The 26,584-nt window shown below is 43.6% G+C and overlaps 2 protein-coding genes across 2 annotated transcripts in view; one reads left to right on the plus strand and one right to left on the minus strand.

Annotated features, from left to right (window-relative positions):
* LOC130848754 (uncharacterized) overlaps positions 1-9,186 on the minus strand; it is a 31,838-nt gene extending 22,652 nt beyond the window's left edge. Inside the window, exons 1-4 of the mRNA XM_057727160.1 lie at positions 9,003-9,186; positions 8,599-8,712; positions 5,461-5,841; positions 3,179-3,475 (exon numbers count right to left, since the gene is read on the minus strand). Of these exons, the coding sequence (XP_057583143.1) occupies positions 3,179-3,475; positions 5,461-5,841; positions 8,599-8,671 (751 nt within the window). The 5' untranslated portion in view covers positions 8,672-8,712; positions 9,003-9,186. The remainder of the gene's footprint in view (positions 1-3,178; positions 3,476-5,460; positions 5,842-8,598; positions 8,713-9,002) is intronic.
* A 13,562-nt stretch (positions 9,187-22,748) lies between these two features.
* On the plus strand, positions 22,749-23,738 carry LOC130837328 (mitochondrial carrier homolog 2-like). Its single transcript, XM_057710171.1, has one exon. It carries the CDS (start codon positions 22,749-22,751, stop codon positions 23,691-23,693), a length of 945 nt encoding a protein of 314 aa, XP_057566154.1. The 3' UTR covers positions 23,694-23,738.
* The last annotated feature ends 2,846 nt before the right edge of the window (positions 23,739-26,584 follow it).

Below are 26,584 nucleotides of genomic sequence, written 5' to 3' on the forward strand. Positions count from 1 at the left end.
TGTCTTCCATTCTTTTTATTCTTTTTTCTTTTTCCTGCTCTGTGGCAGTTATTTCCCCCATTCTATCTTCCAACTCACTTTTTCGTTCTTCTGCCTCAGTTATTCTGCTGTTTATACCATCTAGAGTATTTTTAACTTCAGTTATTTTGTTGTCCATTGCTGTTTGTTTGTTCTTTAGTTCTTCTGAGTCCTTATTAACGCTCTTGTATTTTCTGTATTTTGTTACCAAGATTTTGTATCATTTTTACTATCATTACTCTGAATTCTTTTTCAGGCATTTTTCCTGTTTCCTCTTCATTTATTTGGTCTTGTGGGGTTTTTTTTCCTGCTCCTTTGCCTGCATGGTGCTTCTTTGTTTTCTCATGGTAGCCCAAACTTCAGAGGTTGCTTGTCCCAGCAATAAAGTGTTTTAGGGAAGATTGTCCAAGCCCCAGACTAATGGCAGAGTGTTGAGTCCAACAAATACTAAGTCTAGGGAACACATACATGTATAAGACACACAAATACTGAATCCAATAGAACATAAGGCACTAGAAATACCTGACAGAAGAACCCCAGTACGCTATCAGACATTCAAAGTGAAAACCAACAGGAATTGAAAACCAAACCAAAACAAAACAGAAATAAAAGCAAAAACAAAGAAACAAACAAATAACACCACACACACACAAACACAAATCCAGGGAGATATCGAAAGCTAGGATCAAATATAGTAAAGAGCTAGAGTACCACCAGACAGACTGAAGATTCTCAGAATGAAATCAGACAATTATACTAAGATCTCAGATGGAGACAAAAACCTAATAATAAATGCCAAATCAGTGTGTCATGTGGAGCATAAAGCAAGGAGACAGAGCAGACCAATAATATTGCTTATAAGTATATTCAGAGAAAATAAACTAAAAAAGGATAAAAGACAGGGCAACAGAAGAGCGCAGTGTGACTGGAAATATGAAAATAAAAAGAAAGTAATAGAAATATATAAAAGATAGAGATGTAAAGAAGGTAGGAGAGATACAGTCAGCACTACAAAAAATTAGCTAGAAATAGAAATATATAAAAAGGCTAGAAATAAAATTAGAATAAAAAATAGAAAAAAATGTTATAAAACTTGTAGGTCCCTTAGGACTAAGATCATAATTAATAATTAAAAAAAAAAAACACTAGAACTGACCCCAGAATGGATCAGTTCAATAGACTTAATATTAATATTTCTGTTTTCTTGGGGTCTCAGCTGTAAATGTCCTTCTACCTGCCTTGTGTTTTTTGTATTATTCTGTGACCAGCAGAGTTTCCTTTATTGTTCATTTGTAAGCTCTGGTGTGTGGTGAGAGAGAGGGTCCAATAGTGGCTTCTTCCCCTGGGGGTGAGTGAGCAGTGGCACCCTGTCTGTGTCATGGCAGTTCAGTCCGTCATGGCTGTGTCTGTTGCAGAGGGATGCTGGTGGCTCAGGTGTAAACAGAATGTCTCAGAGCTGGGCCACTCTGTGGGCTTTTGGCCCTTGGCTGCAGGCACTCTAAGCCAGCCCCACCCAGGGGCCTTTGTTATCTCTGAGTGTGTTAGCTTGGCCCACAGGGGTCCTTCCTCTGTCTGTCACAGGCGTGGAGAGAGAGGCTATGCCTGTGGCTCCTCCCCACTGCTTGTGAGTCTGCAGTATCCAGCTGCCACTATGGCCTCCTGGCTCTCTGTGGTAGGCACTCTTCACTGTGGATTTCTTCCCTCCGGTCCTCTTGGTCCATCTCCCCACTGCCAACAATGTTTTTCACCCTGAACCAGTTCTCCGGTTCCCACTCTCCTGCTCCCAGACCCCCTGCTCAGCTGTTGAATCGACGTCTCAGTCCAGGCACACTGAGCCGTGATGTGGACCTTCGGTGTGTTTCTCACTCTTTCCCATCTGCCACAGATCAGCTGCTTCAACCTCCTTGAACCATCGTAAATGCCTCCCCACTGACCCAAGGATATTCCCTGTTGGAGAAGGGGCTTCTCTGCCCGATAAGGGAATTTTCACCGAATTTGGCAATTTTTCCCTCTGTCTCAGGTTCCCCCACCCTATGGTGTTGGACCCATCCCTTTCCTTTCTTCTCCTCCTCTTTCTTTTTTTTCTTTCCTCCCTCTGCCCTACCCAGTTATGTTGGGATCTTTGCAGTCCTCTCTGGTGTCCGAGGTCATTTGCTGGTGTTCAGCTGGTTCTCTGTGGGAATTATTGCATCTTTTGGTGTATTCCTAATGCATCTGTGGAGAGGGATGCACTCCATGTCCTTCTTCTTTACTGCCATCGTTCCCATTCCCAAACTTTACTAATAATAGAACTATAACCAATTGCTGGGCTCTGCATGACTGTTCTGGTCACCTGCCCATTACCTGAAAGAAATCCTTCAACAGAAATAAGCAGAAAGTAAAGGACTCCTGACTTGGAAGGGCTGAGAGTAGAGGAAACAGCATTTCCAGAGGCTTAGAAGCTTGCAATTGCAGAGCACATTCAGGACCTTCAAGCAAATAATTTGGTGTGAAGTGTGTGACGTAAGAAACAAAGGCAGGGGAGCCTCTGAGCCTGGAATCCTGCAGGAAGCTACTGGGCCACACTCCTACAGATGACACAGACCAATGACAAGATCCAATTTCTTTCCAAAAGATTACAGTGGATGCCCTATGGATAATGGATGAAGTGGGAGAAGGACTAGGAAGCCATTGCCCTGGATCAGCTCTGACACTGCACTGCAGCAGCTGGGACAGTGGAATCTGTCCAAGGGGCAGCAGGCAGGTGCAGGGAGCAGGGAGCATCGGTCAGAGGAGGTTTGGGCTCTCAGGGAAATACATCTCTATGGAACTCTTGTGCAGGCTGCAGCCCTACTTCTCCTTGCCTCCTCCACCCCACCCCTGCTTTCCCTCCAGGGCCAGCTGGGACTGGCAGCTGCTCATCTGGAGCTGTGTGGACAAGATTTACATCGAAAACAGATCCCTTGTTTCTTGAGGGAAAAAAGTGGGGGCAGGTGGAGAGGGGAGCACGAATGTAAGAGACAGTTAAAAGAAGAAATGAGTTTGCTGTACCTCCCAGACTCCTGCATGAGGTGAGTTGGTGGAAGGTAGTGCTAATAATGGAGGGGAGAGAAGTCCAGAACCCTCACCCCTGTGCACCTGAGCTCTGAGAGTGCCCCTCCCCTCTGGCAGGTGCACTCACCATGGACACAGAGTTTCCCAAGGTCCAATGTGGCAGTTTTCTGGTCCACCTGGTTGCTGAGCACACAGGTGAGGCTGGCACTGGGCTGGTTGAGAGGCAGGCTCACAGTCAGAGTAGAGGAGTTGGGGGCTGGTCCCAGGGTCATTCTCTGCTCCAGCTCCCTGGGGAGGCCCTTGCTCTCCCAGGTCACCTTCAGGTCCTCTGTGGCCCCTGAGGCTCTGCACTCCAGGGTGACATTGCACCAGCCTGGAGTGATGGATGGTGACTTGAGCAGGATCTGGGGCAGGGGCACAGGCTCTAGGGTAAGAGGGACAAAGGAATGGAGCCTCACGTGAGTGGAGAACAATACAGTCTGCACATTCTCATCCATTATCCCACTGAAACCCTGGCATCCTCCCTTTAAAGGTGGTGAATGCATTTTACAAATAAAACGCAGTTGGGGGACTTCCCTGGTGAAGCAGTGGTTAAGAATCCACTTGCCAGTACAGGGGACACGGGTTCAATCCCTGGGCTGGGAAGATCCCACATGCTTTGGAGCAAATAAGCTCTTGTGCCACAACTACTGAGCCTGTGCTCTAGAGCCTTCGAGCCATAATTATTGAGCCTGCATGCCACAACTACTGAAGCCCACATGCCTAGAGCCCGTGCTCTGTAACAAGAGAAACCACCGCAATGAGAAGCCCATGCACCTCAACAAAAAGTAGCCCCTGCTCACCGCAACTAGAGAAAGCCCACGCACAGCAAGGAAGACCCAACACAGCCAATAAATAAGTAAATAAATAAATAAATAAATGTATTAGGAAAACACACACATAATTTTCCCAATACTTAATATATAGCAAGTGACAAAGAGGGGAGCCACTGAGTTAAGCCTATGTTATTTAACTAGATTGAGCAAGGCTTAAAAATCTCCAACAAGAAAATAAAGCCTACCCCAAGGCTCATTATTTCCAAGAAAATGGTGTTTTTCCTGGAAGGGGAAGAAGTCTGGGACAGAAGGGCTCGTCCCGGATCAGGACCTCACCCTCTTCTCCTGCTCAGATAATGCTTGGGATTGCATAACCTGTAGAGAAGAAGGACATCTGGCCAGTGCTGGGAGCCCAGAGAAAGGCCCTGTGCTCCCAATGGTGGAGATATTTGTGGAAGATGCAGTGGTAGCAACCAGGAATGATGAGTCTGAGTCTGGTTAGAACATGCCACTGAACTTGAGAAGTGATATATTGATAAGTTGGTCTTAGAAATCACATGGGGACCGAAAGCTGCAAGAGCCACTCTTTCAAAGCAGATATTTTCCTATGCAGACAGGCACTTTAGGGAAAGAAAGTGTTGGCTAAGTGAGGTTCTTCGGAAGTGCTGCAGTGTAACCTTTCTCCTACATCTATTGAGGCTTCTAGAGCTGGATTTGTGGAGTCTTTGTGAGTGAGGCTGGTCTTGGGCTGGTGCTGAGTAAAAGGAGAGGAGGCACTAACTACACACAGATTTCTGAATTGTGGTGAGTGATTAATGGACCCCAAATACACCCATGTCCAAACCTCAGAACCTGTGACTATGTTAGGTTACATGGCAAAGTGGAATGAAAGTAGCAGGTGGAATTAAGGTTGCTAATCAGCTGACTTTAAAATAAGGAGATTGTTCTGATTACCTGGATGGGACCAAGGTAATCACAAAGGCCCTTAAAAGTGGAAGAAGGAAGAAGCGGAGGAGGCAGAGGGATGAGAATGTGAGAAGAACTGGTCCCACTATTGCCAGCTTTGAAGGTAGAGGAAGGTGGCCGTGAGCCAAGTAACGGAAGCAACCTCTGGAAGGTGGAAAGACAAATAAAGGAATCTCCTTCTGGAACCTCTGGAAAGGAACAGAACCCTGCCAACACCTCGACATGGGCCCAGTGAGACTGGTGTCTGACTTCTGACCTATAGCACAGTAAGATAATACATTTGTGTTGTATTATGCCTCTACATTAGAGCAATTTTTTATAGCAGCAATAGACAACTAATACACAAGTTAAGTAAATCTAGACCTATAAAAAAAAATTGTCATGGCAATATCATTTCCCCAAATTTCAATTCTCCTCTCCCGAAATAAATGGAAGTGGTTTATCCCTGCTGTGAATCTCAACTCTGGTCAGCATGCACAGTAAACCCACTTTTACCCTAATTTCAAAGGAGAAAATAGGGTCTGAAGGCTGGTGACTGGAAGGAATCCTGAAAAATGGGACCTATGTGAAACTCCTAGTACAAAAGAAGGAGGTAAGCCATGGGATGGGGTGAGAGGGTGTCACTTACCATAGACAGTGAGGAGGAAATCTTGGTTAAATTCTAGTCCCCCAGTGAAGCTGGCTCGAGCCCGGTACTGCCCACTGTCCTCAGAGGTCAGGTTCTCAATCTTCAGGGTCGTCATGTTGAGCACATGGACCCTCTGCTGGTACTTGTCCTGGAGGCTGACCCAGGTTGGAGCATCTCCCCCAGCACGGACTTTCAGCAGGACTCTGTAGTTTGACTCTGGGCCAAAGCCCCATGTGACCTCCTCCGGCTCAGCTTCTTGCTTCTTTGGCACATGAAACAACACAGAACCTCCTCGGATCCCATGCAGAGGAATGTGAGCTCCAGAATCCTGAACTCCAGAATCATGTGCTCCAGAACTCTTGACCCCAGTGCTGCAGATGCCTAGGCCATTGGAAACAGGAAATGTATCTTTTTTTCAGTAACAATAAAGGAGAAAACCACAGAACCCATCTTTTAAATGAAACTCATCCAATATATTCCCTTGATCCTCAGGAGGCATCCTAGTAAAATGAATTTGAAGCAATTCTAGAATTAAATACGAGTTGTAGTGAATTGTAACCTCGAATAGGTAACTTAAACTTGCCACCCTGCAGTTTCCTCATCTGCTTCATAATGACAGTATAAACTGAAAGAGATCATGGATCAAAAGCACCTAGCTGAGTTTCTGTCAACACCAAATGCATAACTGTAAGAGGAGCTTCTTAAGTGTCTTTTCATGTTCACATCCTTGTGTAACTCCTTGCCCCAGTGTTTGCGCTGCACCTAGAGACTAGCTTCTAAGAAATGGACCACAGCAGATGTGATGAATGTCACTCAGTGATACTAGGTTATAGGAGACCGTGACTTCCCTCTCTTTCTCTCTCTCTTGCTTGCTCTGAGAAACCCAGCTGCCATGTTGTCAGCTGCACTATGGAGCAGCCCATGTGACAAGGAACTGAGGGAGCCTCCGGCCAACATTCAGGGAGGAACTGAGACTTCAGTCCAACAACCACAGGAACTGCCTCCAATCAGCAATCACATGGGTGGGCTTGGAAGCAGATCCTTCCCAGGTGACCCTGAGCTGACACAGCCCCAGCCAAGACCTTGATTTCAGCCTGGGAGACCCTGAGCCAGAGGACCAGGGAAAGTGTCTTATCCTGAAAAGATGATCAGTCTGCTTCTTCCATCAGATCAGGATCCATCTGTCTGGGTAGGCCTCTATCTTCCAAGGTCCCAGTCCTCTCTCCAGTTCAATAAATTCTTATTATTTCAGGCCTTCCTCCCTACTGCTGTACTTACTCCCATTCCTGGCTCTCACTAGAAGCAGAGAATACTACGTGCCAGTGCACATATGCACAGGTATTTCAGATATTCCCTTGTATTCATTTAATCACTAAGTCACTTAATCAGGCATCGCCTCCAGGTCAAGCCTTAGAGGAGACCTGCCCGGACCCCTCCTGTCACAGTGGAGGAGGCCCCCCAGGGGGTGAACGTGTCCTGGGGCACACATGGAAGAGCCACACCTGGAGGCAGGGCTCCTCTCTCCCAGCCCAGTGCTTCTCCCCTGCAGGAGCTGCCCATCAGCGCCCCCATCCTGCCCTGTCCTCCCCAGGAGCTCCGCTCCTAGCACTGCTGTCTCATCCCCAGGATCTGAGCAGTTCCTCCAACTTTCCTCTACTGGGAAAGGGGAAAAATGTACTTAAAGGGGTTTGGTAGGGCAGGGACTTCTGGACAGCTGAGGGTTAAACAGCAGCCCAGCCAGACTCCCCATGTGCTGGAAAAACAGGAACCAGGAACCAGGGAGAGAAGAGGCTCAGCTCACAGGCTTCAGGGAGCATCCACCAAAAAGCTGATGGTGAGCCGAGCTGTGAGGAAGATGGAAGAAGACGTAGAAGGAGAAGGAAGGCAGCAAGAGCTCTGTGAGCTACAAAAGGTGTGATCCTGGAGAAGAAAAAAATATAGGGAGGATATGGTTGTAAGCAAGATAGAGTAAAAGCTTATGTAAAGAATATAAAATTTAATGCTTACAAATCAACTTAAAAGTTTGTGCTTTTCTCTCTCTCTCGTAATCTTCTAACCCCAGAGCCTAGGGGGATAACTCTAAAAAAACAGAACATATTTTCCAGTCACATAAAATTGAAGAGAAGAGAAGGCCTATATTTCATGGTAGACATAAAGTTACCTTGTTAAAAAAGAGGTAATGTTTTGCAAAGCGCATTCTTATTTCAAGACATCTATTTAATTCATTAAATTTCATATAACTCCTGCACGTTCATTTAGTGGCTGGCATACTAAGTCAAAAAATTAAAACAATAAATGCTTTCTAACTTTCTCCAGAATTCATAATTCACTGGGTATTAGTATTTTCTCATCAGTTTTTATTTCATTTCCTCATACATAATCACATAATCTCCCAGGAAGTCATGTATGTGATTAGAGTGTTGTCCAGACCGTCCTCAGTTCACTTTTCACTGAACTCCCTATTGTTTCTATTTCCCTTTCTCGTCTCTCCTCCCCAAGTTCCCTCCCTTCTGGAGCCCCCATTACCAGCCTACTGTTCCTTCTGCTGTTTCTCCATATTCTTACGACACATGGGTATACAGAAACCCTTAAATGTTAGGGGCTGCCATCCCTTTCACAAAAGCAGAATTTCATCGTGTTCAACATCCTGCCTCTTGCTCAAGAGACCCAAACTAGCGTTGCTTCCTCCAGCTCAGACACAGGGTTCTGGTCGGCCCCCTCCTCTACAGGACAGCTGCCCAGGCTGTCAGGTCCCCTCTGAGTTTCAGGCCAGGGGTGCCCTGTTCCCGTCCACTCTGTCCCAAGGAGCCTGTTTCTTTGTCTCCATCCCTCTCCCCAGGCAGCTCCAGGCTCTCCCGGCCTCCCAGTTATTGCCACAGAAGCAGCCTCACCTCCCTGCAAATGTTTCCCTTAATGCAGCCAAGGCTGTTCTAGCTCAGGGTCCAAGACTTGCCACAACCAAAAGGCCATTTTGTTCTTCCGTTCACCCCAGGGCTCTAAACCAAATGCACTGTGTCTGCTAAAAAATTACAGAGCTGTTTTGTCTTTTTGTTCACCAAAGACATTAGCTACGCAACGGGGACCCTGCCCCCCTGCTCCACCCAAAGGCCCTCCCTCCCAGGAGCCGGGACCACTCACTGAGGAGGAGGCTGGTGAATCCCAGGAGCCTGGAGGCCCAGCAGAGGTGGGGGTCTCCTGAGCAGGCCCCCATCACAGGCTGCCTGCCGGCCTGTGCAGCTGCAGAGGAAATATCTAGGAGGAGTGGCAAAAAAAAAGGGAAGCGTCACTCAAAGGGGCAGTCACGCTGTTCCCCACGACTAGGGCGGGGCTAGCGTGTTAGTTCTGGGTTGATAGCCCACCAGCCTGTAAGCCACTCAGATGTTTTCTGTGAGCATCCCCAGCACCTACAGCAGGACCGCAGTAAACAGTTGCAGCACAAATGCAAAAACAATTTCACTGTGTTGGAGACGCTCCATCCCTGTGGTCACAGCAGCTTGTTGATCTCACACTCCCCACACCAGCACTCATTTTAATCCCCTTACCTGGTACCCTGGGCTTAGGCTCAGCCCAGACCGCCTGCTCATCAATGGCAGCCTATGGTCCGGCACAGAAGTCATGCTGTTTCAGCCAGGGTAGGCTGGGCCTCTGCTGCTGCCTTGGGTGCTGTCTCCTCTGTCTTTACACTATTTAATGAGTTTGGTTTTCCATAAACTTCAACTGTCAGTTGCCTAAGTGAGAAGCGATGAGCAAAAGAACAAAGCTCTGTCGACTCCCCACATCAGAAATGCAAATTCTCTCTACACACAGGGCAAAGCCAGACCCCACAGTGTCTGATAGACTCTTGTCGGCATCACACCCACCATTTCCCTCCTGCTATCACAGAGGGGCAGGGATACATATCTACACACTCTTGGCCACAGCCTCAGCTGCCTCAGACTCACTTCCACCTACGGAGGCTCAAGCCCTGCCCTCTTCTCCCCAAACGGAGCCCTCAGAACACCTAAGAACTCTCAGACCCACAGCCTAGGGGAGCAGCTCCATCTACCTAACTCCCAGGCATGATCCCCTTCTCCTCCCCACTGAGGCTTTCTCCTCTGCTGTCCAGACCCCAGTGCTGCATCTGCAGGACTGGCCCCACGACCATGCCCTCAAGGTAGTCAGGGCACTGTGCATTAAACCCACTTTATGGATGTGAAACCTGAGACCAAGAGGGGCAGTGTGACCTGAAAAAGGTCACACATCAAATCAGAGGTAGAGTCTGCACCCCCAGCCCAGCCCAGCCCTGCAAAGGCTGCTGTCCTGAGATGTCTCAACTGGTCTCCCAGCAGGGCCTGGGGACCCTCACTGTCTGTGAGCTGAAGGATGGTTGACCCTGCGCTCCTTCCCCACAGTGAACTGTCCTCCTAGGGAGTCTCATGGTCCAGCTTTCACAGGGTCTTTTCATCTTAGTCTTAACAAACATCCCATCAGTCACACCAACTACATCACCTTTTAAACCTGGAGAAGCCCCTCTGGTGGAAGGACTGCCCCCACCCTCTGCTTGTGCTCAGCTCCCGAAAGGGCCCAATCTGTTTGTCCATGACTCTCACCGCAACCACAACATTCGGTCTTCTTCTGCTGGGCTTTCTTTACCCTAGCGATTCTTGGCTGGAATGATTGTCAGCATGTCTCTTCTGTCCCGCAGGGGAGGAGAGACCACAACACCCCGCACAACCTTCTACCCACCCCAGGCATTCACACCACGTTATGCTACCCCACAGGGAGGAGGAAGTGGGGCTCTGCAGATCCCCACTCGCAGCCCCTGAGAACATGCCCACAGACCTTTGAGACCCTCCCATTGAGGGCACAGAGGGGAGGGAGAGCCGCAGCTGAAGCAGAAAATCCTCCCCGATTTAGGGGCCAATCCCCATCCCTTATAGGCCTGAGAAGGCACCCCCATCAGCCTCCAGCCCGTGCACCTGCTCCCACTCCCTGGAGTGAGACCCTTCCCTCCCGCCCCTGTCACATGTCTGCTGACTCCTCCAGATGCAGCTCAGATGGCCCCTGGGAGCCTGCCCCGTCCTGCCCAGATGGAATTAGGTGCTCTCTGCGCTGGCCTCCTGCAGCACTTCAGCAAGCTGTCGGTCATGTGTGATGTGACCAGGTCACTGGCTCTTGTCCCCCTCCCCACCCACCTTCGGATGCAGACCCCAGGCCCTGTGAACAGGGGAGGCGAGGAGGCTCTACTCTCAGTATCATCGTTTTCTGGGTGGCTTTCCCAGCAACAGAAATCTTCTCCCACTGTGCTGGGCTCTGGGAGGATGAGATCAGGGGCCAGCAGGGTTGCTTCCTACTGAGGACTCTCTCTTTGCCTTGTAGACGCCTTCTTCTCCCTGTGTCTTTACACGGTCTTCCCATTGTAAATGTCTGTATACAAATGTCTTCTTATAAGAACACCAGTTATATTGGATTAGGGCCCATTTTTATGACCTCATTTTACAGTAATTACTCTGTTGACGGCCCTATCTCCAAACACAGGCACCTTCTGAGGAACTGCAGGTTGGACTTCAGGTGAGCTTTGGGGCAAGTGGAGGGTCAGCACCTGAGAGTGGGTGTCCTGTTCACTCACTCTGGTGCCAGCCCTCCTGTGAGGACGCTGGGGTGTCACATATGCTCTTGAACAAGACAGGCAGCTTTCAGCTAAGCTGCACGTGGCAGGTATGATCAGTTTCCATTAAGCAAATAGTTACCGAACACAGCTGTGCCTTGGCACTGCCAGGGCCCTTCTTTCCTGTCCAGGGCACTGCCTGCTGCAGGCACTGAGCCTTGAGGTGGCTTCACAGGCAGCACCACCTTACCCAGCACCTCCCTTTCTCATAGACACTCGGCCCCTGAGGGCCCAGGGCACCGTGTTCTGTGGGAAAACGAAGGTGAGCTTGTCAATAGCCACATCTTCCCAGACCTGTTTTAGGGGTGCTAATAATTCACCCCAAGAACATCCACCTCTCAGAAGGACAAGCTCAAAGTCCATAGTGTTATCCTCAGAAATTCAAGTCTGAAAACTGCAAATGCTTTTGGTCAAACTCTTGGAGATATGCTCATGTTGACAAAATTAGTCAAGGATGATGTGTAAAACAGAATGCTAAGTTATCCATTTGTAATAACAGTCTGGGGACAGGTGTCAAATCAGGGTCCCAAGACACCCCCTCTCTGTTAGCAGGGACTCTCCCCAGCAACAAGGTGGTTTTCTGGGCACAGACCCCACGATGGTCAGAGTAGGGGACTATTTCTCTTTCATTTAGAAACTTCCTGACCCAACTCAAAACACTTCTATTGTGGGTAGATTGCTCGGACCCCAATCCTTTTAATGGGAACTGTCTGGAGAAAGGAAAATAGTAACTGCACAGTGGATGAGCCTGGGGAACACTCCCTTCAGCCTGGTGATGGAGATCGGCATCTGCAGAGGTATGTCCTGTGGATTGGATATGATGCAATGACAATAGCACTTCCTTCTGTGGTCCTCCTCCCCAAACCCAAAACCCTAGTCTAATCAGGAGACACATCAGACAAATTCTAATTGAGGGACATTCTACCAGACACCTGACCAGTGCTCCTCAAAACTGTGATGAGAAAAAGGAACAGCCCAGAGGAAGCCAAGAATACATGATGGCTAAAATGCAAGGTGCTATCCTGGCTGAGATCCTGGAACACAAAAGGACATTGGGTAAAAAGGAGGAATGTCTGAATAAAGTATGGACTTTTCTTCCTAACTTGTCAATATCCATTTATTAAGTGCAACAAATGTTAGGAGTATAAGGTGTTGATAACAGGGGGAACTGTATGTTGGGTGTATGAGAACTCTCTGTATTATCTTTCCAATTTTTCCGTAAATCTAACACAGCTCTAAAAAATAATTTTTTTTCTCTCTTTAAAGTACTGCCCATTCTGAGCTCAATATCCCTTCTGGTTGCAACAGCTTATGAAAGATATTCAGGCACATTGTGATACGGTTTCCACAAAGGCCAACAAGGTCTATGTGTAACTCTCTTCCCCCACGTACACAGGAACACTTGTTTCCGAATACACCCTGTTCCCACTGCTGACCCCATGAAAGCAGAATTGAAAACTGCTTGGGTTCTGTCCCCAGGCCTGGTTCACAGATGCTTATACAACATCATTCAGGAGATGTTTACCGAGCCCCTTCTGGGTACCAGTCATGCGCTTGATACTCATAACACACAGTAAACACAACTTCCCTGTTCCCTGTCCAGATGGCATCCACACCACAGTGAGGAACATATGCTAAACTAGGAAATGCCAAAGTCACCTGTCAGATATCACAGCAGTTACAGAGAAGGGAAAGTGCAGGCTGCTGGGAGGGGAGGGGGCCCCTCTGAGGAAGGACAACTAAGCGGAGGCCTACAGATTCTGGTGGCCATGAGCTCCACCTGGCCGATCCCAGTGCGCCGATCCCTGTCATCACCTCACTGACCTTTGGCACAGCTCATCACTCCTTTTTTCAAGAAACCCTCTTTACCTGGCTTCCGGGACATCAGAGTCTCCTGATTTTCATTCTGCCTCACTGACCATTCCTTATCAGTCTCCCCTTCCTGACTGTGCCCTTCTGAGGGCCCAGACCTTGCTCCCTGAACCACTTCCCTGTCTACACAAACCCTTCCCCTAGACTCCAGACCCATGTGTACAATTGCCTACTTGACAGCCCCATTTGAAGTTCCCATTGTATCTCAAACGTTTCATGCGTGAGCTGGAAACCTGCTCCTTCCCCGGTGCTGCCCACCTCAGGAAACGGCACCGTCATTCACCATGGTGCTCAGGCCGAAATCCTTGACGCCTCTTTCACTCAAACTCCACGTCTGACCCATCAGCAAGTCCTGTCACCTCTCCACAATATTTCATGAATCCACCCACTTCTCACCACTTCCATCACTTCCACTTTAAGCTGGACTCCTGCTGGGGCCTCCCAACTCCCACCCAGGCCCCATCTTTGCTGCACTGCCGACTGTTCTCCACATGCAGCCAGAGCGGACCCTTAAACCATTGTTACACCCTGTCCCTCTGCTGCTTCAAATGCTCTGCTGTTCGCCATCCCACTTAGAAAGAAATTCAAGCCTTTACTTTGTCTTTCCAGGCCCTACACCACTGGTCCTCAGGCTACCTTTCCCACCTCATCTCTCCAGGTTCTATCCCTCCCTCCCCTCCAGCGACACAGGCCTTGTGACTGTTCCTCCAGCGCTTCTGGTAGTCTCCCAGCTTGGGGCATTGGCACATGTCATTTTCTCTGCCTAGAATGTCCTTCTTACCTACTAAAATAGCTCTCACTCACCCTCACTCAGGTCTCTGTCAAAATGCCACCTCCCCAAAGAGGCCTTCCCTGCCAAGTCCCATCTAAATAGCAACTCTCCTGCCTTCCTTTGCTTGTTTTATCCTTACACACTTGCCACCACCTGACTTTATACATGTACTTCTTCATTTGTTGATTTCCACTGTCCCCATTAGGATGTAAGTTCTGGAGGGCTGGGAATTTTTCTGTCTTGTTCTCTTCTGTATCCGTAGCACTGAGAAAAATAGTAAACATTAAATATTCCTCAGAGGTGGGATAGCCTAATGGTTAAAAGTGTGGATTATGGAGCCAGGTCGTTTTGATTGAAATCCCAAAAGTTCAAATTTCCAAAATTTCATAAAAGGTGTAGGAAAACAGCTACCCTTGTACATTGCTGGTAGTGATGCAAAGGGTAGAACCCACATGGTACACAATTTGGCAATACCCAAATAGTCAAAATCCTGGCTGCATCTGCTCTGCAATCCTATCTCTAACACTTTGACCCATGGATGGCATTCATGCCAGATTATTGATTGCTGAACTGTTTTGAAGATCAAATGATGGAACACGATCTAAAGATTTGTCAGTAGGGACAGCTTGATTGTACCACAGAATGTTCCCATGGTGGAATACTGCACTCCTATAAGACTGTCAGGAAGCACTATAGATACTGATTGAAAAGATTTATAGAATATATTGTTAAGTGAAAAAAGCAAAGTGCCAACATATATACATGTACATATAATGTTTTATATACATATATATAAAATCTTGTACCCCTGACCCTTGTCAGCACCTGACAATGCCACTCCATTTACAAAGGTGTGGTTATCCTCTGACTTATTTAACCAGAACTTGCTCTCTGACCATGGGTTTGAGGTAACTTCATCATTTCAGAGAAATATGGGCACAGTGCCCTCTGTGTCTCTCTACTGCTCTTAAGGGCCATGGCCACTAAACGGATGGTCACACGGGACCTACTGATAGGCTTCACCACCACCACTCTCACACAGCTAACCCAACAGGATCATTGCCTCCCCTCCCCAGGTCCCCATCACCACCCCACCACTCAATGCCTTCCTCCATGCTGTACGTGGCATTGCATCACAACCATGGCTTCAGTTAAAGTGTTTGTCTTGTCAGAAGAGCATTTGTTGGTTGTCTGGAGCTCAGATTGAGCTGTTGCTGAGCCCCAAGCACCTTTGTTAAGTTTTTTTTAATAAATAAATTAATTTATTTATATATTTACTTATTTATTGGCTGTGTTGGGTGTTCGTTGTTCATTGCTGTGCATGGGCTTTCTCGAGTTGCAGTGAGCAGGGGATACTATTTGTTGCAGTGTGGAGGCTTCTTATTGCAGTGGCTTCTCTTGTTGCAGAGCACAAGCTCTAGCCATGCGGGCTTCAGTAGTTGTGGCATGTGGGCTCAGTAATTGTGGCTCGCATGTTCTAGAGCACTGGCTCTGTAGATGTGGTGCACAGGTTTCGTTGCTCCGAGGCATGTGGGATCTTCCCAGACCAGTGCTCTAACCCATGTCCCTCGCACTGGCAGGCAGATCCTTAACCACTGCGCCACCAGGGAAGTGCACCTTTATTAAATTTTAGATAGTTGTATCTGATTCTCCATCAGGCTGCTGTTGTTGATTTTGGTTCTTATCAATTTTCAGAGGAACTGGTGCTCTAGTTCCTTATCGAGGCCCTGGCTGCTTCCATCACCATACCCCAGACTCAATCCCTGGCAGTAGGAAAGTCTCCAGACACCAGCTTCCTGGTCTGAGAAATGTCATCACTCCAAGTAAATGATGCCCACACACACTTCTGCACCTTGGCTCCCACTGCACTTCTTTTCCTGGAAAACCTCTTCTTTCCTTCCCAACTTATGGACACATACACCCTACCAAGACTGAATCATGAATAAAAAGAAAATCTGAATAGATCAGTAATGATTTATGAGATTGGATTAGTAAGGAAAAAAAAAAACTTCCAAAAACAAAAGTTCAGGACCAGAATGCTTCACTGGTAAATTCTACCAAATATTCAAAGGAGAACTAATACAAATCCTTCTCTCTTTCAAAAAATAGAAGAAAAGGGAACAATTCTAAACTCATTTTATGGGGCTTATGTTACCCTGATACAACAAGTAGATAAAAACACTACAAGAAAAAAAAAATTACAGACGAATATCAAAGATAAACATAATGTGAAACTCCTCAACAAAATACTAGCAAGCCGTATTCAACAATACAGCAAAGGGATCACACATCATGATCAGGTGACTTTCTTCCCCGGAAGGCAAGAATGGTTCAATATCCACAGGTCAATCAATGTTATATATCACATGAATAAAATGAAGAATAAATATTATACAATCATTTCCATAGATTCAGGAAAAGCATCTGACAAAATTCAATATCTATTTATGAAAAAAAAAAAAAAAAACTCAACCAAGTGGGTATTAAGTATATAATAAAAGTAAATAAGAAAAGTAAATAAGAAAAGTAAATAATAAAAACCATAGATGTCAAACCCACAGCTAATGTCACAGTCAAAAGTGAAATGCTGAAAGCTAGAAATTAGGCAAGAAAAAGAAAGTAAAGTCATCCTTATCAGAAAAGAATAAGTAAAACTGTCACTATTTGCAGTTGACCTGATATTAAATATAAAAAACCCTAAAGACTCCACCAAAAAAAAAAAAAAAAAAAAAAAAAAAAAAAAAAAAAACCAAAAACTGTTAGAACTAATAAACAAATCCAGCAAAGTTGCAGGACACAAAATCAATATGCAAAAATCTGTTGTGTTTCTGTACAATAATAACAAAGTACCAGAAAGAGAAATCAAGAAAGTAATCCCACTTAGAAGTGCATTGAAAAGAATGAAACACAGAGCCATTTTGCACCATGGACTCTGGTCTGAAGAGCCAGATGTGAGGCCTCTGCCCACAGCACCCTATCTGCCAGTAAAGCTAGAAAGCATGAGGGGCAAAAAAAATGTTAAAAGACAGCTAAGACTTTCACTATTGAAAATTATTAATGTTGAAACTGGCACTGTTGGAGCTAAGTGCTGATGGGAAATTTTCTCCCCTCCTGAAGATGAGCCAGGGAAAATTCTTTGTAAAATGTGAAGAAGGAAACTCCTTGATCCCACAGACTGGAAAACTAACACAATGAACACACTGAAGAGATTTGAAGTATTTATAACTATATCCAGTAAAATTGTGTGAAGAAAGGAAGCACTGAATAAGTTCTGTAGCACAAATCTTTTTCAATCCCCCTTATTGCTGGGACAAGCGACCTGTGGTGTCTGGATTCCCCAACCAGAATTCAAGTCTGAGGCTCTGGGGAGGGAGCACCAAGTCCAGGATGCTAGACCACTAGAGAGTCCTCAGCCACAGGGAATATTAACCACAGAGAACTCTTATGGAGGCCTCTATCAGAGTCTAAGACCCAGCTTCACCCAACTGCCTGCAATTGCCAGTGCTGGGTACCTCACACTCAACTACAAACAAGTCAGGAACACAAACCCACCCATCACCACTCAGACTACCTAAAGCCATATTAAGCTCACAGATACCTTAAAACACACCATCTGACACTCTGACAGCCCTGCTCATCAGAGGGGAAAAGACTCAGATCCACACACCAGAAACCAGGCACCAGACCCTCCCATCAGGAAGCCTATTCAAGACACTGGACCAACCCCACCACAGCAGGTAGAAAACAGAAGAAAGAGGAATTAGTACTAGGCAGCATAGGGAAAGGAGACAGCAAATACTGTAAATAAGACAAAATGAAAAAACAAAGAAACACCTTGCAGTCAAAGCAGCAAGATAAAAACCCACAAGACCAAACAAACAAAGAGGAAATAGGCAAATTGCCTGAAAAAAAATTTCGGGTAACGATAGTAAGGATAATCAAAAATCTCAAAAAACAAAATAGAGAAAATATAAGAAACATTTAATAAGAACCCAGAACTAAAGACCAAACAAACAGTAATGGACAACACAATAATTGAAATTTAAAATACTCCAGATGGAATGAACAGCAGAATAACTGAGGCAGGAGAATGAGTAAGTGAGCTGGAAGATAGAATGGTGGAAATAACTGCCACAGAGCAGGAAAAATAAAAATAAAAAATAAAAAGAATGGAAGACAGTCTCAGAGACTTTGGGGACAAGATTAACTGCACAAACATTCAAATCATATGCATCCCAGAAGAAGAAGAAAAAAAGAAAGGGTCTTAGAAAACATCTGAAGAGATTATAGTCGACAAAGTCCCCATCATGGGAAAGAAAGTAGTCAATCAAGTCCAAGAAGCACAGAGAGTGTCATACAGAATAAACCCAAGGAGATACACACCAAGGCACATATCAATCAAACTAATGAAAATTAAGCATGAAGAAAAAATATTAAAGGCAGCAAGAGAAGAGCAACAAATAACATATAAGGGAAAACCCATAAAGATAACAGCTGATCTTTCTGCAGAAACTCTACAGACCAGGAGGGAGTGGCAAGATATACTGAAAGTCTTGAAAGAGAAAAATCTACAGCCAAGAATACTCTACCCAACAAAAATCTCATTCAGATTCGACAGAGAAATCAAAAACTTTCCCAACAAGCAAAAGTTCAGAGAATTTATCACCACCAAACCAACCTTACAACAATTGCTAAAAGAACTTCTCTAGTCGGGAAACACAAGAGAAGGAAATGACATACAAAAAATAAACGCAAAAACAATTAAGAAAATGGTAATAGGAACATACATGTCAATAATCACCTTACATGTGAATGGATTAAATGCTCCAAGCAAAAGACACAGAGTGGCTGAATGGATACAAAAACAAGACCTTCATACATGCTGTCTACAAGAGACCCACTTCAGACCTAGGGACACATATAGACTGAAAGTAAGGGGATGGAAAAAGACATTCCATGCAAATGGAAGTCAAAAGAAAGCTGGAGTAGCAATACTCACGTCAGACAAATTAGACTTTAAGGTAAAGACTATTACAAGAGACAAGGAAGGACACTCCATAATGATCAAGGGATCCATCCAAGAAGAAGATATACCAAATGTAAATAACTATGTACCCAACATAGGAGCACCTCAATACATAAGGCAAATGCTAACAGCCATAAAAGGGGACATCAACAGTAACACAATAATAGTAGGAGACTTTAACACCCCACTTACACCAATGGACAGATTACCCAAACAGAAAATAAATAAGGAAACATAAGGTTTAAATGACACATTAGACCATCTTGACTTAACTGATATTTATAGGACATTCTATCCAAAAACTACAGAATACACTTTCTTCTCAAGTGCACACAGAACATTCTCCAGGATACATCACATCTTGGGACACAAATCAAGCCTCAGTAAATTCAAGATAATTGAAATCATATCAAGCATCTTCTCTGACCATGATGTCATGAGACTAGATGTCAGTTATAGGAAAAAAAAACTGTAAAAGATACAAACACATGGAGGCTAATCAATATGCTATTAAACAATCAAGAAATCACTGTAGAAAGCTAAGAGGAAATCAACAAATACCTAGAAACAAATGACAATGAGAACACAATGACCCAAAACCTATGGGATGCAGCAAAAGCAGTTCTAAGAGGGAAGTTCATAGCAATTACAATCCTACCTCAAAAACAAGAAAAATCTCGAATAAAAAACCTAACCTTACACCTAAAACTCTTAGAGAAAGAAGAACAAAAAAACCCCAAAGTGAGCAGAAGGAAAGAAATCATAAAGATCAGAGGAGAAATAAATGAAAAAGAAATCAAGGACACAATAGCAAAGATCAATAAAACTAAAAGCTGTTTCTTTGAGAAGATAAACAAAATTAATAAACCACTAACAAGACTCATCAGAAAAAAAATGGAGAAGATGCTAATCAGCAGAATTAGAAATCAAAAAGGACACCACAGAAATACAAAAGATCATGAGAGAATACTACACCAACTATATGCCAATAAATTGGATAACCTGGAAGAAATGGATAAATGCTTAGAAAAATACAATCTTCCAAGACTGAACCAGGAAGAAATAGAAAATATGAACAGACCAATCACAAGCACTAAAATTGAGACTGTGATTAAAAATCTTTCAAGAAAGAAAAGCCCAGGGCCAGATGGCTTCACATGAGAATTCTATCCAACATTTAGAGAAGAGCTAACACCTATCCTTCTCAAATATTTCCAAAACATACCAGAAGGAGAAACCTTCCCAAACACCTTCTAGAAGGTCACCATCACCCTGATACCAAAACCAGGCAAAGAACTCACAAAAAAAGAACATTACAGGCCATTATCACTGATGAATATAGATGCAAAAATCCTCAATAAAATACTAGCTAACAGAATCCAACAGCACATTAAAAAGATCATACACAATGATCAAGTGGGGTTTGTCTCTGGAATGCAAGGATTCTTCACTATATGCAAATCAATCAATGTGATACATCATATTAACAAATTGAAGGATAAAAACCATATGATCATCTCAACAGATGCAGAAGAATCTTTTGACAAAATTCAACAACCATTTATGATAAAAACTCTCCAGAAAATGGGCATAGAAGGAAATTACCTTAGCGAAATAAAAGCCATATATGACAAACCAACAGCCAACATCATTCTACATGGTGAAAAGCTGAAAGCATTCCCTCTAAAAACAGGAACAAGACAAGGGTGCCCACTCTCACCACTATTATTCAACATAGATTTGGGAGTTTTAGCCTCAGCAATCAGAGAAGAAAACAAAATAAAAGGAATCCAAACTGGGAAAGGAGAAGTAAAGTTGTCACTCTTTGCAGATGACATGATATTATACATAGAAAACCCTAAAGATGTTACCAGAAAACTGCTAGCAATAATTGTTGAATTTAGTAAAGTAGCAGGATACAACATTAATGCATAGAAATCTCTTGTTTTCTTATACACTAACAATGGAAGAGCAGAAAGAGAAATTAAGGAAACACTCACATTTAGCATTGCAACAAAAAGAATAAAATACCTAGCAATAAACCTACCTAGGAGACAAAAGACCTGTATGCAGAAAACTATAAGACACTGATGAAAGAAATCACAGATGACACAAACAGATGGAGGGACATACCTTGTTCTTGGATTGGAAGAATCAACATTGTGAAAATGACTATCCTACCCAAAGCAATTTACAGATTTGATGCAATCCCTATCAAATTACCAATGGCATTTTTCACAGAACTAGAACAAGAAATTTTATGATTTGTATGGAAATGCAAAAGACCCTGAATTGCCAAAGCAATTTTGAGAGGGAAAGACAGAGCTGGTGGAATCAGGCTCCCCGACTTCAAACTATACTACAAGGCTACAGTGATCAAGACAGTATGGTACTGGCACAAAAACAGAAATATAGATCAATGGAACAGAATAGAGCCCAGAGATAAACCCGCACATATATGGGCACCTCATCTTTGACAAAGGAGGAAGTATATACAATGGAAAAAAGACAGTCTCTTCAATAAGTGGTGCTGGGAAAACTGGCAGCTACATGTAAAAGAAAGCAATTAGAACAGTTCCTAACACCATACACAAAAATGAACTCAAAATGGATGAAAGACCTAAATGTAATGCCAGACACTATAGAACAAATGGGACCTAAAGAAATGTATTAGGTTTTGCACAGCCAAAGAAACCATAAACCAAACGAAAAGACAATCCTTAGAATGGGAGAAAATATTTGCCAACAAAGCAACTAAGAAAGGATTAATCTCCAAAATATACAAGCAGCTCATGCAACTCAATTTCAAAATAGCAAATAAATCAAGCCAAAAATGGACAGAAGACCTAAATAGACATTTCTCCAAGGAAGACATGCAGATGGCCAACAAACACATGAAAAGATGCTTAACATCACTAATCATTAGAGAAACGTAAGTCAATGCCACAGAATGGCCATCATCAAAAAATCTGGAAAGTATATATGCTGGAGAAAGTGTGGAGAAAAGGAAACCCTCCTGCACTGTTGGAGGCAATGTCAATTGGTACAGCCACTATGGAAAACAGTATGGAAGTTCCTTAAAAAATGAAAAATAGAACTACCATATGGGGCTTCCTAGGTGGCGCGGTGGTTAAGAATCCGCCTGCCAATGCAGGGGACACAGGTTCAATCCCTGCTCCACGAAGATCCCACATGCCACGGAGCAACTAAGCCCGTGTGCCAAAAAAACAAAACAAACAAACAAACAAAAAAAAGAACTACCATATGACCCAGCAGTCACAACCCTGGGCATATATCCTCAGAAAACCATAATCCAAAAAGAAACATGTACCATAATGTTCATTGCAGCATCATTTACAATATCCAGGACACGGAAGCCTCCTAAATGCTCATCAACAGATGAACGGATAAAGAAGATGTGACACATGTATAAAATGGAATAATACTCAGCCATAAAATGGAATGAAATGGAATTATTTGTAGTGAGGTGGATGGACCTAGAGTCTGTCACACACAGTGAAGTAAAGCAGAAAGAGGAAAACAAATTCTGTGCGTGAACTCATATATATGGAATCTAAAAAAAATAGTACTGATGAATCCAGTGACAGGGCAAAGATAAAGACTCAGACGTAGAGAACAGACTTGAGGACACAGGGTGGGGGATGAATGGGAAGCTGGGAAGAAGTAAGAGATTAACACTGACATATATACACTACCAAATGTAAAATAGATAGCTAGTGGGAAGCTGCTGCATAACATGGGGAGATCAACTTGGTGATTGGTGATGACTTAGAAGGGTGGGATAAGGAGGGTAGTAAACAGCCACGGGAGGGAGGAGATAAGGGGCTATATGTATAAATACAGCTGATTTACTTTGTTGTACAGCAGAAACTGGCACAACAGTGCAAAGCAATGATACTCCAATAAAGTGCTTTAAGAAAAAAAGAATAGGTACATCCACGGGAACCATCATGGCGGACACGGCAAGTAAGGTGCTCCTGGGCTCAGGTCTCACCATCCTGTCCAAGCTGCTCATGTACGTGAAGGTGCTCATCCACGTGGGACATGAGCCTCTTCCTCCTACAATAGGACGAAATATTTTTGGGCGGCAAGTTTGTCAGCTTCCTGGTCTCTTCTGTTATGCTCAGCACATTGCGAGCATTGATGGGAAGCATGAGTTATTCATAGGCTTAACTCCAAGACCATGTTCAGGGTTCCTTGGAACTGTGGTCCATGGTAAAGTTTTACAGCATTACCAGGAGTATGGCAATGCTGAGGAGTCAGGATCTGGAAATGTACAGAAAGAAGTTTCATCTTCCTTTGACCGGGTTATCAAGGACACAACTCGGGAGATGATGGCTCGTTCTGCTGCTACTCTGATTACACATCCCTTCCGCGTAATCACTCTGAAATCTATGGTACAATTTATTGGCAGAGAATCCGAGTACTGTGGACTTTGTGACTCCATAGCAACTATCTATTGGAAAGAGGGCATCGTAAGTTTTTTTGTGGGTCTTCTTCCTTGCCTCCTAGGTAGCATCATTTCTTTGTGGCTCTATAACTCACTGGCCTACCTTGTCAACAGCTATGCACTGGACAGTGGGGTTTCCACTATGAAAGAAATGAAAAGTTATTCCCAAGCTGTCACAGGATTTTTTGCCAGTATGTTGACGTATCCTTTTGTGCTTGTCTCTAATCTTATGGCTGTCAACAACTGTGGGCTTGCTCGTGGATGCCCTCCCTACTCCCCAATATATTCTTCTTGGCTAGATTGCTGGTGCATGCTACAAAAAGAGAGAAATGTAAGCCGAGGAAATAGCTTGTTTTTCTGGAAGGTCCCCTTTGGGAAGACTTATTGTTGTGACCTGAGAATGTTAATTTCAAGATGTGGGGCAGGGACAGTAACATTTCTATAGTCCCAGACGCACAGAATTATGGGAGCAAACGTTGATTTCTATACAGTGTAGTGCACTTTTTAAATAATCATTTAATCTTGAGAAAATGGAAAAAAAAAAGAATAAAATACCTAGGAACAAATTTAACCAAGGAAGTGAAAGACCTGTATACTGAAAACTATAAGAGATTGCTGAAATAAACTAAAGAGGACACAAGTAAATTTAAAGGTATTCCACACTCATAGATTGGAAGAATCAATATTGTTAAAATGTTCATACTATTCAAAGCAATCTACAGATTCAATGCAATCCTTACCAAACTTCCAAAGGCCTTTTCCCTCAGAAACAGAGCAAACAATCCTCAAATTTATATGGAACCACAAAAGGCCCTGAATAGCCAGAGCAACCTTGAGAAAGAAGAGCAAAGCTGGAAGCATTATGTCCCTGATTTCAAATGATATTATAAAGCTATAGTCGTCAAAGCAGTGTGGTATTGGCATAAAAACAAACATATAGGTCAATGGAACAAAATAAAAAACATAGAAATAAACTAACACGAATATGGTCAATTAATTTATGACAAAGGATCCAATGGGGAAAGAACAGTCTCTTCAATAAATGGTGTTGGTAAAACTGGATACCCACATGCAAAAGAATAAAATTGGCTGAGTAATATTCCACTGTATATATGTACCACATCTTTATCCATTCATCTGTTGATGGACATTTAGGTTGCCTCCATGTCTTGGCTATTGTAAACAGTGCTGCAATGAACATTGGGGTGTTAGCCATAAAAAGAATGAAATAATGCCATTTGCAGCAACATGGGTGGACCTAGAGATTATCATACTGCGTGAAACAAGTCAGACAGAGAAGGGCAAATATCATATGATATTCCTTATATGCAGAATCTTTAAAAAATGATACAAATTAACTTATTTACAAAACAGAAACAGATTCACAGATTTAGAAAATGAACTCATGGTTACCAGGGGGGATGGGTGGCCGGGGGAGGGATAATTAGGGACTTTGGGATTGACAAGTACACACTGCTATGTTTAAAATGGATAACCAACAAGGACCTACTGGGTAGCACAGGGAACTCTGTTCAATATGATGTAACAACCCAAATGGGAAGAGAATTTTTAGAAGACTAGATACTAGATATATATAACCAAATCACTTTACTATACACCTGAAACTAACACAACATTGTTACTCAACTATACTCCAATATAAAATAAAAAGTTAAAAACAAGAATGAAATTGGGCCACCATCTTATACCATATACAAAAATTAACTCAAAATGGATTAAAGAATTGAATGTAAAACCTGAAACCATAAAACACCTAGGTTTTGACAATGATTTTTTAACTATGACCCCAAAAGCAAAAGCAACAAATGCAAAAAGCAACAAGTGAGCCTATGTCAAATAAAAAGCTTCTGTACAGTAAAGGAAATCATCAAAAGCAAAAGGCAATGAGGGAAAATATTTTCAAGTCATATATCTGATAAGGGGTTAAGATCTAAACTATGCAAAGAACTCATACAACTCAACAGTAAAAACACAAGGAATTCAATTAAAAAATGGGCAGAAGATTTGAATAGACATTTTCCCAAGCACAGAGATGGGCATTAAGTGCACAAAACCATGCTCAATATAACCAACCTCAGAGAAACACAAATCAAAACCACTATGAGATGTCACCTCACACCCGTTAGGATGGCTCTTACCAAAAAGACAAGAAATAATGAATGTTGGCAAGGATGTGGAAAAAGCAAACCCTTGTACACTGTTTTGGGTCAAGTAAATTGGTGTGGGTATTGTAAATGTTCCTCAAAAATTAAAAATAGAACCACCATATGATTCACCAATTCCATTGAGGGGTATTTATCTGAAGACAATGAAAACACTAACTTGGAAAAAATATACGTGCACTTCCATGCTCATTACAACATTATTTACAGTAATCAAGAAATGTAAACTACCTAAAACCTGTGTCCATCAATGAATGAATGGATAAAGAAAATGTAACATATATATACATACACAGCTTTCTCCCTCACTTAACCAGCAACCTCTGCCTACATTAGATTCCCAAAGATCAGAGGAAACAGGGAAATGTTTCATGTCTAATCCACAGCTTCTGCCAACACAAACACACACACACACAAGTACACACATGTGCACATACACACTCCAGACCCAATTCGGTAAGCAGTGTGAATTATTACTAACGCCATCCCCCAAACATCCAGATTACAAATGAAAAAGAAGAGTCTAAGTACTTGAGAATATTGTAATTTTCCAGATGGGTGAGGAGCAGAGTTGCTTCTTTGAATTGTGCAGGAAATGTACCAAACTGAGCTCCTTCCCCTATGTGTTTCCAGAAGCTCAGGATTGCTAGTGGATAGCGAATAAGAAGGAACCATTCCACAGGAAACAAGATGCATTAAGTAAAGCATACAGTGATATTACTAAATACTCTGAAATCTGTGCAAGAAGTGCCATGACTTTAATTAAAAACATGATTCATATTTTCAATATAGACTGTCTGGTAATGGGGAGGGAACAGGGACTGGAGCTGAGCACATGAGGCCAAGATGAACCTTCAAAGCCTAGTGGGCCTCTGTCCCACCAGTGCCCTGCATACCCTCTTATCAGCTAGATGAACCTGCATCTCTACAGACTTCTTCAAGAACCACACGGACTCCTACAACATGGAATTAAAACTTAAAATTATTGTTTGTGCCTCTCATTAGTACATAAAAGTATGCTTTTCATCCATTGACCTTTCTTTTTGTAATCTTACTAAACTTATTAGTTCGAGATGGTTTTCTCCATAGACAAGCATGTTGTCTACAAATAATGACTGGTTCCCCCCTCCCCTTCCCAATCTTTGTACACTTT

The sequence above is a fragment of the Hippopotamus amphibius genome, chromosome 1 (genome assembly GCF_030028045.1).
Source record: "Hippopotamus amphibius kiboko isolate mHipAmp2 chromosome 1, mHipAmp2.hap2, whole genome shotgun sequence".
Lineage (NCBI taxonomy): Eukaryota > Metazoa > Chordata > Mammalia > Artiodactyla > Hippopotamidae > Hippopotamus > Hippopotamus amphibius.

Excerpts from the sequence above, each read along its gene's own strand:
- LOC130837328 (XM_057710171.1), top strand. The coding sequence starts at position 22,749 with ATGGCGGACACGGCAAGTAAGGTGCTCCTGGGCTCAGGTCTCACCATC.